Source organism: Cervus canadensis, chromosome 1, assembly GCF_019320065.1.
Source record: "Cervus canadensis isolate Bull #8, Minnesota chromosome 1, ASM1932006v1, whole genome shotgun sequence".
Taxonomy (NCBI): domain Eukaryota; kingdom Metazoa; phylum Chordata; class Mammalia; order Artiodactyla; family Cervidae; genus Cervus; species Cervus canadensis.
Window position 1 is genome coordinate 109234572 of NC_057386.1, and position 15371 is coordinate 109249942.

General features: G+C 44.3%; 1 protein-coding gene and 1 gene segment (V, D, J or C); both read right to left on the reverse strand.

The window, feature by feature from the left end:
* The window catches only part of LOC122420176, a 224880-nt gene that overhangs the window by 148637 nt on the left and 60872 nt on the right, over positions 1 to 15371 (reverse strand).
* LOC122420342 (immunoglobulin lambda-1 light chain-like) overlaps positions 1 to 15371 on the reverse strand; it is a 204835-nt gene that overhangs the window by 142301 nt on the left and 47163 nt on the right. Inside the window, exon 3 of one of the 7 annotated variants that reach the window (XM_043435464.1) lies at positions 1040 to 1045. The exons of 5 other annotated variants lie outside the window; for them this stretch is intronic. In XM_043435464.1, coding sequence (XP_043291399.1) covers positions 1040 to 1045 — 6 coding nt within the window. Of the gene's footprint in view, positions 1 to 1039; positions 1046 to 1988; positions 1995 to 15371 lie in introns of all 7 variants that reach the window. One more of the 7 variants, XM_043435437.1, reaches the window with a different exon arrangement.

The following is a 15371-nucleotide window of genomic DNA, read 5'->3' on the forward strand; positions in this document are numbered from 1 at the left end:
CAGCCTGTGTCCCGAGAGCCTGATCTCCTCCTGGGTACCAGATTGTCAGTTGGTGTGAGATGCCCAGCCCTGTTGGTGGACACTCAGGCTGACCACATGTCGCTCCACGGCTGCAAGCCCCAGGGAGCTTCCTCCTTGACCACAGCAATGAACCAGGACTAGAGTTGGCTTTGGGGTTGTCCATGGAAGGAAAGGTGGAAACAGGTCATGTCTGTCTTTCTATTTTTATGTTTCTTTTGTTGGCCAGCCAATGCAGCTTGCAGGATCTTAGTTCCCCGACTGAGGATGGAATCCACGCCCTCAGCAGTGAAAGTGCAGAGTCTTAACCGCTCCAGGACTACCAGTAGGTCATATCTTGAGCCTGGCAGACGGCCCAGAAGTCTGACGTTGGCTGCTGAGAGGCAGCCTTTTATGGGTCAGGCTTTGATGAAGTCACCAAACATTCCTCTCTCCCTGACCCGTGGGAGCCCTGTAACCATGGCCCATATCATAGAAACTTCTGGAGGTAGAGAGGACTGAAGGATGACATACCCCCTCCCCACTCATATTCCTTTCCTGGCTACAGACCCAAATGCCTTCCAATAAGTTCGTCTGATCTCAACCCATCTACAGAAAGCACGCTGACCTCCTTCCTGGAAACCTTCCCTGCAGAAGAGGTTGAACTCATGTCCTCTGCTTCTTCCTAACCGAACATGTGAAGGCTTTTCTGTACATCTGGTGATAAGCTTCAGTGTGTTCTGCTGGACAGCTGTGGTTTGTTTATCTTCCTTTTTTTTTTTTTTTTGTTAAAACACATACTCCCCTTCACATCCAGGATGGTTTGAGCACAGGCCTCGCTCTGTTCTCAAGGTTCTGTCCCTCACAGTCTAGGAGAGAAGTAAAAATGTTGGGGCCAGAAAGAGAGTTGGGTGGGGATCTTTAGCAGCAGTGATCTGCAAGAAGTGGTCTGCAAGAAGTGGTCCACAGGAGCAGGCTGTGTCCTGGAAAATCTGGGTGGGTGGGCATTTGTTGATGGGCCGGAGTCACCTGGGAGCTGAGTCATCACCTGCATACAGCCTACCTGTCCTTGAGGTGAGCCCTCTCTAGGGACTCCTGATCTAAAGAACGTGTTAAAGGACAAAGGTGGCCCCAGAAACACCACAGACTTAAACAACAGGAAATTGTTCTCTCCCAGTTCTGGACGCCAGAAGTCCAGGATCAAGATGTTGACAGTGTGGTGTCTCCAGAGGTCTCTCTCCTTGACGTGCAGACAGCTGCATTCTCGTGTCCTCCCGTCCCTTTATGTCCAAGAATCCTTGATGTCTTGTGTGTCCTAATTTCCTCTTTTTTTTTTTTTTTTTTCTGGCTGTGCTGCTTCGCTTCTGGGTCTTAGTTTCCAGACCAGGGATTGAACTTGGGCCCTTGGCTGTGAAAGCTCTGAGCCCTAACCACTGGCTTGCTGAGGAATTCCCCTCAGTGACCTCGTTTTAACTCAATCACCCCGTTAAAGGTATTATCTCCAAATACGGTTACATTCCACAGCGTTGGGGGTTAGGACTTCTACAGATAATTTTTTAAAATTAATTTATTTATTTGACTGCACCAGGTCTTAGTTGTGGCATGTGGGATCTTAGGTCTTCCTGGCAGCATGTGGGATCTAGTTCCCTGATCAGGGATCGAAGCCCAGCTCCCTGCACTGGGAGTGCAGAGTCTTAGCCACTGGACCACTGTGAAAGTCCCCTCAACATATGGATTTTGCAGGACACAATGAAGCCCAAAACAGGGTTGATGGTAGGGTGATATGCCTGGCTGCACATTTGCACCCTACCTGCTCCTTAGAACTATCTGAGACCTTTAATAACGTAGACTCCCTGGTCCCATTCCTGGAGATACTGATTCTGTGGGTTTGCAGTAAGATCGGGAGAATCAACCAGGAAACCAGGACACCAGTACTTTTCAAAAGCTCTCTAGTACTCACTGTTTAATACGGACACCTTAAGCAGCCTGGGCAACACCTGGAGCTTGTGAGAAACTCAGACTCTCAGGCCCCACCCACAACTGTTGGACGAGAATGTGTTTTTGCACAAGACACGTAGGCAGTTCCTTAGATTCACTGAGGGTTAAGAGGCACAGCCCAGATTTGAAAGTGTGGCCCAAACTGAGAAGTTTGGATCCAGATCTCTGGGCTCTGCTTATACCCTAACTTCCTTCAATACCAAGGACATCCAGAAGCCCCTAGAGACAGTGTGGGCATCCTAGAATCTCTGAAGGGTGGTGGGGAGGATGAAGCTCCCAGCTCATGCTACAGCATCTGATTGGTTTATTGAGTTGCCAATAACCTGCTCCTCCCAAGGCAGGTGCTCCATGTGTCACATGAAGAAAAAATGAATTCCTCACCCTCAACCCTCAGGCTCTCTTGAAGGAGTAGATTCTTGGGTATTTTAAACATGTTCTTATTGTTGTTTGGGCTTCCCTTGTGGCTCAGCTGGTAAAGAATCTGCCTGCAATGTGGAAGACCTGGGTTTGATCCCTGGGTTGGGAAGATCCCTGGAGAAGGGAAAGGCTATCCACTCCAGTATTCTAGCCTGGAGGATTCCATGGGCTGTATAGTCCATGGGGTCGTGAAGGGTCGGACACGACTGAGCGACTTTCACTTTCACTGTTGTGGTTTAGTTGCTAAGCTGTGTCCCACTCTTTTGTGACCCCATAGACTGTAGCCTGTCAGGCTCCTCCGTCCATGGGATTTCCCAGGCAAGAATACTGGAGTGGGTTGCCATTTCTTCCTCCAGGGGATCTTTCCAACCCAGAGGTTGAACCCAGGTCTCCTGCATTAACAGGTGGATTCTTTACCGCGGAGCCACCAATGTTTCCCAAAGTGTTGGAGGGTTTCACACCCTGAGATACCCTTCACTTCAGAATCAAGTGAGGCAAACATTGAACTTTCAGATACCCAGGCCCCCTCCTCTGACAATTTGAGTGTCTTAGGTGTGATATGCAGCCCTGGAATCTCTATGTTTAACAATGGTCAGGTGATTCTGAGATTTGAGCAATCTTTAGAAGCATATGAAAGTGAAAGTGTTAGTCATCCAGTTGTGTTCGACTCTTTGCAAACCCATGGATAGTAGCCTCCCAGGCTCCTCTGTCCATGGAATTCTCCAGGCAAGAATACTGGAGTGGATAGCCATTCCCTTCTCCAGGAGATCTTCCCGATCCAGGGATCAAACTCCGGTCTCCTGCACTGCAGGCAGATTCTTTACTGTCTGAGCCATCAGGGAAGCCTAGAAGCATAAAGAAGTTGTCAAAATTTTCCTTCCTTTCCCCTAAGTTTTTGCAAGCATTTAAAAATTTACATCCAAAATGTTTTTGTCGTAATTGTAAACACTGGAAAGGATGTGGCTTTTGGCATACAGTAAAAATAAACCCTTTAAATAAATAAAACTAGGAATCCCCTGGCAAACCAGTGATTAGTGCTCAATGCTTTCACTCTGGTGACCTGGGTTCAGTCCCTGGTCAGGAAACTAGGATCCTGCAGGAAGTCTCATGGTGTGTCCATAAATAAACTGTTAATATCATGCTTTCAAATATATCCAGAAGAATGTAAATAGCATAGAGTTAAAAAAATATTTATTTTTATTTACTTATTTGGCTGCCTTGGGTCTTAGTTGTGGCATGCAGGATCCATCATTGGTTCTACTGCCCTGCGGCATGTGGGATCTTAGTTCCCCAACCACGGATCAAACCCACGTTCCCTTCATTGGAAGGCAGATTCTCAACCACTGGACCACCAGGGAAGTCCCTAGCCTCGGGTTTTGATGCTCACCAACATTGGAGAAGGACATGGCAACCCACTCCCATATTTTGCCTGAAGAATTCCATGGATAGAGGAGCCTGGCTGGCTACAGTCCACGGGGTCGCAAAGAGTCAGACACGACTAAGTGACCAGCACTCACCATCAACCGCCTTAAAGGAGTATATAATGAGCTCTTTTCAATGGTCATTTTTTTTTTCCAGCTTCATTGAGATGTAATTGACATATATTGTGTAAATTTAAGGTGGACACATGCTGATTTGATAAGAAAGGTGTTTTTAATGTTGTATCTGGTTAAAGCACTTGAGATCATGTTCATTAGTGAACTTCATTTTTGTTCTAATTCAGTGACTCTGTTACCTTATAAAGAATGGAAATACACATATTTCTTGTCTGAAACCCTCCCTCCCCCTAAGAACCTGTGTGCAGAGGGCTATAAAGGCAGTGGGAGGGAAAGCTTGAGATATAATCTAGGTGGTGCAAAGGGGAAGGAGAGAGAAGAGGGGGAGTGAGGGAGGAAGGGAGAGGGAGGGGGACCAGGGTGTGGCCTAACACCCTGACGTGGTTTAAGAAAGCATGAGCCCCTGCCTAGAAAAAGCTCCTGGGGTTCAGCATGAAGATCCACAGTGAGGACCCTGGGAATCCAGTGGGTGCTGAGTCTTCAAGTGCAGATCACTTGGGAGTAAGCTTGCTTCCTGCCCTCCTCACCCCGCCCCTCTACCCCCCTCACCGCCACCCCCCCACCGCCCCCAGAGGAGAACAGGGGTTTGCTGTTTGCAGCTGGAGAATTTTCTGGCATTGGAAGAGGACCCTTGCCTTTTTAGGTTCCTGACCTCAGCCCGAGCTCTGCTGGAATAGCTGTGTGGACCACCCTCCCCTGCCCTTAAGCTGCTGCTGCTACTGCTAAGTCGTTTCAGTCGTGTCCGACTCTGTGTGACCCCATAGGCGGCAGCCCACCAGGCTTCCCCGTCCCTGGGATTCTCCAGGCAAGAACACTGGAGTGGGTTGCCATTTCCTTCTCCAATGCATGAAAGTAAAAAGTGAAAGTGAAGTCGCTTAGTTGTGCCCGACTCTTAGCGACCCCATGGACTGCAGCCCACCAGGCTCCTCTGCCAATGGGATTTTCCAGGCAAGAGTACTGGAGTGGGGTGCCATTGCCTTCTCCAGCCCTTAAGCTATTGACCCCCAAATAACTACAGATGCAGATAAATTGGAGATAAGGTGGTGGGCCTCTGGATGCCAGAGAGGGAAGTGGGGACTCTCACCACACTGAGACCCGGAAAACAGATCCCTGGGCGAGGTCCTAAAGCCCCACCCACATTCTTTCCTCTCTCTAGCAATTTGGTAGAAAGGTTTCTAGTTGAAAGATCCTGTGGGGAAAAACTGGTTCAGAAACCTGATTGGAGCCCAGTTTGGATACTATGGATTGGATTATAATGGGCTTTAAAAGGCTTGGAATCTCCTGATCCAGCCTCACTGAGAAAAGGCTTTTGGAGAGCCAGGTAGGAGTTCCACAGACACAGGACACAGGAAGTGGTGCTGGTATTTCGAGAGAAATCTCTCTGGGACGAGGAGACAAAGACACTCCAGCTTTGCCCTCCACTGGGGCTCAGAGTGGGAAGTGCTGAGCTGAACTGAGTCAACTGGACTTCAGGAGCTGGTGAGCCATGGGGTTTGGAATGCTTCATTTTGTTCTCCGCAGCCGTTAGTCTGCAAAATTTCTCTGTAAAGGGCTAGAGAGTAACCAGGCATTAAGGGCGGTCTCTGCCATAGCGGTGTGAAACAGCCTCGGGCAGCAGCAAATGATCACAGCTGTGTTCCAATAAAACTTTATTTGTGACACTGAAATTTAGATATCATATAATTTTCACATGTCACAAAACATTCCTTTGTTCCCCCCGAAATTAAAAAAAAATGTAAAAATATTAAACATATTTTTAAAAGTTAAAAAAAAATGAAACATAAAAAATCATTCTTAGCTTGCTGGTTGGAAGAAAAAAACAAACAAACAGGAGGCAAGCCGATTTGTCAATGCCTGTCTAAACCATTTGCCTATTAATGCAGCTAGCATCCCATTAGTGACTTGTAACGTGAATTTAGTAGGCTGGATTCTGCTTATGAAAAATAGAAATTTTCATTAAATCTAAGATGACATCAGCTGTAAGATACAATATTATTCCTTTTTTTTTTTTTTTTTTGGCCACACTCTGTGGCATGTGGGATCATAGGTCCCTGACCAGGGATTGAACCCATGCCCCCCGGAGTGGAAGTGAGAAGTCTTAAATACTGGATCACCAGGGAAGTCCCACAGCATTATTTTTCATGCCACTATAAAATTTTATATCTTTATATACATATGTATGCATGTGTGCTCAATTGCGTCAGTCATATTTGACTCTTTACAACCCTTTGGACTGTAGCCCACCAGGCTCCTCAGGCCATAGGATTCTTCAGGCAGGAATACTAGAGTGGATTGCCATGCCCTCCTCCAGGGGGTCTTCCTGACCCAGAGATGGAACCTGTGTCTCTTACATCTTTTGCATTGGCAAGAGGGTTCTTTACCGCTAGGGCCACCATTTACACACAGCCAAACAAACTATGATATGCTACTGATGAAATGTGATCTGGTATCAGAAACGGTCAAATGTAAACTTTAGAATGTCCCTTAATGTCAGTGAAACGTGTTAATGGCATGGAAGCTATCAACAAATGTATTATATGGAGAGAAATTGTGTTACAAACCTTTTATTTCAATGACCACCACTGCCCCTGTCAGCATCCAGCTACATACTGGCTGATTTTCTCCCTTGCATGATAGTTTTAAATCACTAAGATTTGGATTTCATTAAATGCTTGGAGAAATCGCTTCTCAGCCTTTTGGCTAAGATTGAGTGTAAGTACCTGGGTAGCCAGGAATTAGTGGGTTTGAGCCTGTGGTACAGATAAATGACTGTATCAATAACAGTTACTGTTTATTTATGCAGCAGACATGTAGCACTGACAGATGCCACATGTTGTTCTAGAAACAAAAATACAGCAACCCAATAGCTTTGGAGGTGAATATGGCTTGTGAGTTGGTGGGGGGTGGTGATTTCTGACATCATGGTTAGGGAAGCCTGGTAGAGAAACTGTGGACCAGAAGCAGATCAGGAGCTGGGTTGCGGTACTTGAGACAGCATCCAAGGCAGGGGGAGCAGCAGAAGTCCTGAGAAGGCACCCTCCTCCCTCGGTATCCTTGGGAGACTGGATCCAGGAACCCTGCACCTGCAGATACCAAAATCCATGGATGCTCAAGTCCCTTATATAAAATGGTGTAGTCTTTGCATGTAACTTCAGGAGATGCCCCCACATGCTTTAAATCATCTCCACATTCCTTATAATACCTAATACAATGTTGATGCTGTGTAAATAGTTTCAAGTACAGTGTAAATGCTATATATATATACATATAGTTGCCAGCATGAGACAGGTTCAAGTTTTGCTATTAGAACTTTCTGGAATTAAAAAAAAATATATTTTGGATCCATGTATAGAGTCTGGTGCCTTCTGGACTCACAGAGTGGAGGGAGTGAGGGACACCCTCAGCGGATACCTGTAACCTCACGCAGTATCAGACTCTATATACACAATGTTTTTTCTATACAAACATACCTCTGATGCAGTTTATTTTATAAAAGCACAGTAAGAGATTGGCAACTAATAATAACAGGAAAGTGAAAGTGAAGTCACTCAGTCGTCTGACTCTTTGCGACCCCATGGACTGCAGCCTACTATGCTCCTCTGTCCATAGGATTTCCCAGGCAAGAATTCTGGAGTGGGTTGCCATTTCCTTCTCCAGAGGATCTTCCTGACACCCAGGGATCGAACCCGGGTCTCCCAAATTGTAGGCAGACACTTTATCATCTGAGCCACCAGGGAATGTGTAATAATAACATAGAACAATTATAACAATATACTTTTATAAAAGTTTTGTGACTGTAGTCTCTATGTAAAAAATATTACTGTACTAATTCAGTGATTTTTTTTTTCACCCTAACTTACTACGCTCTGTGGCCATAACTTTTGCAGTTTGAGGTTTGACAGCAAAACTAACTCAGATTTCTTTTCACTTCTTCATATTCACCACAGATCTTCGCAACCTCAGCATACAATTTTTTCTCTTTTTATGTCAAATTGAGAACTTTGATCTTTTCACTTAAAGGTAGCACTTAATGGACTCTCTCTGGCATATCTAAATTGCCAGCATCACTCCACTTATGCTCTGGGGCCATTATTGAGTAAAATAAGGGTGACTTTGACACAAGCCCTGTGACACTTCAATAGTCATTGTGGTGACCGAGTGACAATCAGGTGGGATGTGCAGGACTAAGGAGCGATTCACATTCTGGGCAGGAGGAAGCAGAACAGTGAGAGCGTCCCATCACACTCCTCAGAATGACATGCAATTTAACACTTATGAGTTATTTATTTCTGGAATTTTCCATTTAATATTTTCGGTGATCAACTGAGGGTTAACTGAAACCACAGAGAGTGACACCTGAGATCGGAGGGGATGACCTTGTCCTGTGGTGCCTTTAGGTGGAAAAAGCACTAGAAGAAGGGGCCACTTGAAGCCAGAAGTGGTTGTAAAATGGCCCATCTCTTCCCGTGTGAGGAAGCGCAAGCACCACCATAACCCGAGAGAAAAACCGGAGGGTCCAAATCCAGAGATGAGGACGGTGACGATGCTGAGGTCATTGCTGGAGTGGAGCACATCAATGAGGATGCTGAAACCCTCTTTGTCAGAGTGATTTCAAGTTCAAAGCCAGTCATTTCTAACATTTTGAACAGAGTGACCAGGGACTCATCTTCAAAAAGAAAGACGGGACATGTGAGTCCAGATCCCACCTGCACATTGCAACCTGCAAATCTCAGGACCCCAGCATCAAAGCCAGTGGCCGTCTCGCCAGCTTCTCAGTCTGAATGGGGAGGAAGAGACAGTCCTATTATTTTCGAGCCTTTGTCTAAACCTGATTATAAAATGAGTTCTGTGCAAGCCGTGCTTCACAACTCTTCAGAATTGCTCTCTCCATGGCCTCACTATCTGGAGCTATTCTCTCATTAGGAGGCAAGGATGAAAGTCCTCTTAATTCAAAGCGATGTCCTACTTCAGATGTAAATTTTAACAGTGGGAATCCTGAAAGACCTAAACTCAGCGGTGGAACCCCAGGGGGACCTGCCCACGTCATGGCCCCTCCAGGAATCTCTCCTACAAAGAACACAGTTATGACCTTGGAAGATCTCCCGACCTCACCGAGCCATGTTGATGGTGGGGCATCATTTCACGGACTTCATGCAAATGACCAGGCATGCTTCAGTCTTATGGATCCAGACAGAACATGTAGCTTGGAAGGGCTGGAGAAAACAGACTTTTTGACTCTAACAAGTCAGAGCAAGACTGTTGATCCCATGAAAGGAAAACTGATCATGTTACTTGATGACTTACTATGGACAGCATACAGGAAATGGGCAGCCAGAACCGAAGACTCACACGGCCTTTGATTGCCTCAGCTGCTTGAGAGTTCTAAAAAGTGTCAAGTTTATGACCCACGTGAGGAACCATCTGGAGCTTGAGAAGCAGAAGGGTGACAGCTGGGAGACCCACGCCACCTGCCAGCACTGCCACCGCCGGTTTCCTATCCCGTTCCAGCTGCAGAGTCACACACCGGCAGTGTCCACACTTCCCGGGAGCCCTCCGCGGTCTGTAAAATCTGTGAATTGTCCTTCGAAACAGATCAGGTTCTCTTACAGCACATGAAGGACAGTCACAAACCTGGCGAAATGCCCTACGTGTGCTGCGTTTGTGATTACAGAGCGTCAGCCTTTGCCGATGTAGAAGTGCATTTTAGAACGTGGCATGGAAACACGAACAATTTGCTTTGTCTGTTTTGCCTCAAAATTTTCAAGCTGTCGATATCCTTCGTAAATCATGCTTGGAGGCACTGGAACAAGAGGGTCTTTCCATGTTCCAAGTGCCGGCTACTGTTTTTGAACCTGAAGGAGAAGACAGAGCACCAAACCAAGAATCATCAGTCATTCAAAAAGCCAGAGCAATTGCGGGGGTTTCCTCCTGAGACAGAGGTCATGATCCAAACCTCAGTTCAGCTGGGACTGAGAGAGATGGCATCCGTCATTGTGAGGAGCACGGACCCCCAGGTGCCACCCAGAATAACTACAAAGATGACTATGAACACAAAATATTCCAGACGTGTTGCAGCAAGGGATCTGGCTAAAAATTATGGCCTACCCACCTCCAGAAATTTGAAAAAGTCCTATTGAGGTTCAGCCAACTGTACATAAAGACCCTGTCTGGCTTTTGTTGTTCAGTTGCTCAGTCGTGTCTGACTCCCTGTGACCCTATGAACTGCAGCACGCCAGGCTTCCCTGTCCATCACCATCTCCTGGAGCTTGCTCAAACTCATTCCACTGGGGTGCTGATGCCCTCCAACCATCTCGTCCTCTGTCACCCCTTCTGCTCCTGCCTTCAATATTTCCCAGCATCAGGGTTTTTTCCAATGAGTTGACTCTTCCCATCAGGTGGCCAAAGTATTGGAGCTTCAGCGTCAGTTCTTCCACTGAATATTCAGGGTTGATTTCCCTTAGGATTGACTGGTTGGATCTCCTTGCAGTCCAAGGGACTCTCAAGAGTCTTTTTCATTCTCCAGCATCACAGTTCGAAAAGATCAATTCTTCAGCACTCAGCCTTCTTTATGGTCCAGCTCTTCCATCTGTATCTGACTACTGGGAAAACTATAGCTTTGACTTTATGGACATTTGTTGGCAAAGTAATGTCTCTGTCTTTTAATATGCTTTCTAGGTTTGTCACAGCTTTTCTTCCAAGGAGTGAACGTCTTTTAATTTCATGGCTGCAGTAACCGTCCACAGTTATTTTGGAGCCCAAGAAAATAAACTCTGGCTTTACTGTAACTGAAATTGTACTTGCTTCATCTCTCTACCATCAAGTAGCTTTGAAATCTCCATGCTCCTTCCTGGCCACCCTCTGCTCCCCAAAGTAACCACTTCTCTGACCTCTAGCACCAGGGATTCATTTTTCTTTGTTTTAAACTTTAAATTAATAGAATCACACAATAGAGTTTCTGTTCCCCTGGTCTTGGTTTTCTTTTAAATAAGTGAGATGCATTCTTATTGTATGTAGCTGTGGAACATTCTTTTTCATTGCTGGGTAGAATTCCCTTGGATGAATGGGCATAGTCTTATATGTCCATTTTACTGTGCCTGAAATTTGAGGCTCTTATTTTGCCTTTTTGAATAAACCGCCTATGAACCTGTGTGTGTCTTTCATAGTAATTTCTCTAGGATAGCTATATCTGTATGTCTAGATATGATATTATTTTCTGATAATGCATGTGGTAGTGGTTTAGTTGTTAAGTGGTATTTGACTCTTGCAACCCCATAGACTCTAGACCACCAGGCTCCACTGTCCATGGGATTTCCCAGGCAAGAATACTGCAATGGGTTGGCATTTCCTTCTCCGGGGGATTTTCCTGACCCAGGTTTGAACCCTGCACTGCAGGCAGATTTGTTACTGACTGAGCCATTCTAATATGCAGGTACAGTCAAATGCTTTTTCAAAGTGATTGAAGCAATGTGTATTTCCATTAACAGTATTGGCATTTCCATTTCTACCAAACACTTGGCACTGTCTGGCTGTTTCATCATATAACTGAGCAGGACCCTGCAGGGCTTTCTCAGGGACAGACCACTCCCCCACCCCGAACCAATGTACCCTGTCTCTTATTTATAGAAAAATCTCAGGTCCTAGACCTTCCATGAGTTTCAAAGAACAAATTTAATTAGAAGTGAAAAACTGCAGAAACAAGAAAAAAATCAAGCAAAACAAACAATAATTTGTTGTTGTGCAGCCATGTTCATTCTTTGCGACCCCATGGACTGCACCACACCAGGATTCTCTGTCCTTCACCATCTCCTGGAGCTTGCTCAAGCTCAAGTCCATTGAGTCTGTGATGCCATCCAACCATCTTATTCTTTGTCATCCCCTCCTCCTCCTGCCTTCAATCTTTCCCAGCATTAGGGTGTAATCTAATGAGACAGCTCTTCCCATAAGGTGGCCAAAGTACTGGAGCTTCACTTTCAGCATCAGTCCTTCCAGTGAATATTCAGAGTTGATTTCCTGTAGGACTGACTAGCTTGATCTTCCTGCAGTCCAAGGGACTCTCAAGAGTCTTCTCCAACACCACAGTTTAAAAGCATCAATTAAAAAGGTGCTCAGCCTTCTTTATGGTCCAAATCTCACATCTATACATGACTAGTGGAAGAACCATAGCTTTGACTACACGGACCTTTGTTGGCAAAGTAACGTCTGTGCTTTTTAATATGCCATCTAGGTTTGTCACAGCTTTTCTTCCAAGGAGCAAGCATCTTTTATTTTCGTGGCTGCAGTCACCATCTGCAGTGATTTTGGATCTCAAGAAAATAAAGTCTGTCACTGTTTCCATTGTTTCCTCATCTGTTTGCCATGAAGTGAGGAGAACTTTGACTTTGTGGACCACAACAAACTCTGGAAAATTCTTAAAGAGATGGGAATACCAGAACACCTGACCTGCCTCCTGAGAAATCTGTATGCAGGTCAGGAAGCAACAGTTAGAACTGGACATGGAACAACAGACTGGTTCCAAATGAGGAAAGGAGTACATCAAGGCTATATATTGTCACCCTGCTTATTTAACTTATATGCAGAGTACATCATGAAAAATGCTGGACTGTATGAAGCACAATCTGGAATCAAGATTCCTGGGAGAAATATCAACAACCTCAGATATGCAGATGATACCACCCTAATGGCAGAAAATGAAGACCCTCTTGATGAGGGAGAAAGAGGAGAGTGAAAAGGCAGGCTTAAAACTCAGCTTTCAAAAAATGAAGATCTCAATATCTCATTCCATCACTTCATGGCAAACAAATGGAGAAAAAGTGAGAACAACAGCAGATTTTATTTTCTTGGGCTCCAAAATCACTGTGGATGGTGAATGTAGCCACAAAATTAAAAGAAGCTTGCTCCTTGGAAAAAAAGCTACCTAGACAGCATTAAAAAAAGCTAAGATATCACTCTGCTGACCAAAGTTCTTATAGTCAAAGCTATGATGGCTCAGACAGTAAGGAATTCACTTGCAATGCAGGAGACCTGGGTTCAATCATGCTAAGGACATCCCTGTAGTCCAGTGGTAAGACTCTGTGCTCCCAAATTAGGGAGTCCAAGTTCATTCCCTGGTCGGGGTATTAGATTTGCACATACCACAACTAAAAATACTGCATGTGACAATTAAAAATCCTGCATCCCACATGCTACATGAAGATTGAAGAGCCCTTGTGCTGCAATTAAGACCAAGCACAGCCAAGTAAATGAATAAATATTTGAAAGAAAGAAAGAAAAAGACATGAGAATTCCCTTTTGGTTCAGCAGTTAGAACTTGGTGCTTTCACTGCAAATGGCCAGGGTTCAATACCTGGTTGTGGAACTAAGATCCCAGAGGTTCTGTGGCATGGCCAAACAAAAACCCAGAAAGATAATTGAGGAGGAAAGAACTCCCAAAGTTTGAAAATGAAGCACTATAACTGCAAACAGGCTGAGGATAGAGTAAGGATTGCCAGGAACCCAAGGGCAAAAGTGGCACCTCTGTAATTCACAAGCCTCTTTAATGTTGTGGTTTAGGCTCCTCCTACTCCTGCTTCTGAACCTAAATAACTTGTAGCTCCTAAGAGAAATTGTTATGGAAAAAAGAAAATATTTGAACTGAATGATATTGAAAATAACAAATTTTTTGAGACAGAGCTAAAGCAGTTTCATGTGTTAAAGTGCATTATATTTGAAAAGAAGAAAGGTTGGCAAAACAATGATCTAAGTCAGTGCTATTCATGGAAGTTTCTGCAGCAATAGAAATTTTTAAAATCATTGTTACATGTATTCCCTAATAAGGACGATCAGCTTTTCACATATATAAATGCATATTTTTCTCTTCTGTCAGGTGACCTATTTATATCCTTTATCTGGTTTTTCAGACGGGGTGTTCATCTTGTAGGAATTTTTTTTTTTTGGCCTTGCTGTGAGGCTTAAGGGATCTTAGATCCTCAACCAGGGATCGAATCTCTGCCCCCTGCAGTGGAAGCACAAAGCTCTAACTACCAGATCACTAGGGAATTCCCAGTGAAAATGTTTTCTATCTCCTTGTCTAATATGCCACTTTGGAGATGTTAAAATGTAGCTAGTGTGACTGAGGTATTAAATCTTTACCTGTGCTCAGTCGCTTCAGTTGGGTCCAACTCTTTGCGACCCCATGGACTGTAGCCCACCAGGCTCCTCTGTCCATGGGATTCTCCAGGCAATAATACTGGAGTGGGTTGCTATTTCCCTCTCCAGGGGATCTTCCTGACCCAGGGATCGAACCCACGTCTTTTTACGGGTTGGATTGGCAGGCAGGTTCTTTACCACTAGTACCACCTGGGAAACCTATTAAATCTTTAATTTAATTAAATTTAATTAATTTAAAATTAAAATATATGGCTAGAGGAACCAAATCTTCCTTATAAATGAGTTCCAATTAATTTGTACACTCAGTAATTTGTGTATCTCTTAGATATTTTCCTCAAGATGAGAGTCCATGCCCCTCCCTAAGTGTAGGCTGGGTTTAGTGACTTGTTTCCAAAGAACAGAATATGTCAGGGGGAAGGAGATAACTTTATAGCAGAGGAACTAGTGGTAAGTCATATTGATAGTATGAATCCTTGATGGGAAGTGATGAGAAAGATATATTGCCTTGGAGGTATAGTTCTAAAAATATATAAACCCCAGTGCAACCAGGAGAAACATATCAAACCCATATTGAGAGTCATTCTGCAAAATACTTGTCCCTGAAAGACTCCTGAAAATTGTCAAAAGTCATGAAAAGCAAGGAAAGTTTAAGAAACTGCTATAGACCAGAGTACGCTAAGGAGGTATCTAGCTTTTTGGTATATATCCTCATGCAATTTAGTATCCTATATGGGAATATGACACTGGAAAAGAACATTTGTGGAAAAACTGGTAAAATTTGAATAAAACCTGGAACTTAGTTAAAGGTACTGTACTGAAAGATGCTGGAATAATTGTGAGGCTTAAAGGAGGTCATTTCACATATATACATTTTAGACATTGCAAGTATTTCCTCTACATCACTGATTTTGACTTCACTGGTATGGAAATCTAAAGTATGGTATGCTTAACTGAATGGACATCTTCAAATACAAAGGATCAATATTTAAACTGTGTGATCTGACCATAATGCAATAATGAGAAATTGACAAAGAAACATCTTTTAAAATGCCATTCATTTGGAAAATATCAATAAATATATTAGTACATAATGTATATCTCCATGGAATTTTCAGGTAAGACTACTGGACCATTATTTTCTCCAGGGGATCTTCCTGACCCAGGATCGAACCTGGGCCTCTTTTGTCTCCTGCGTTGACTGGAAAGTTCTTTACCAGTTGAGAGGCCAGAGAAGCCCATATAATATATAATCTTTGC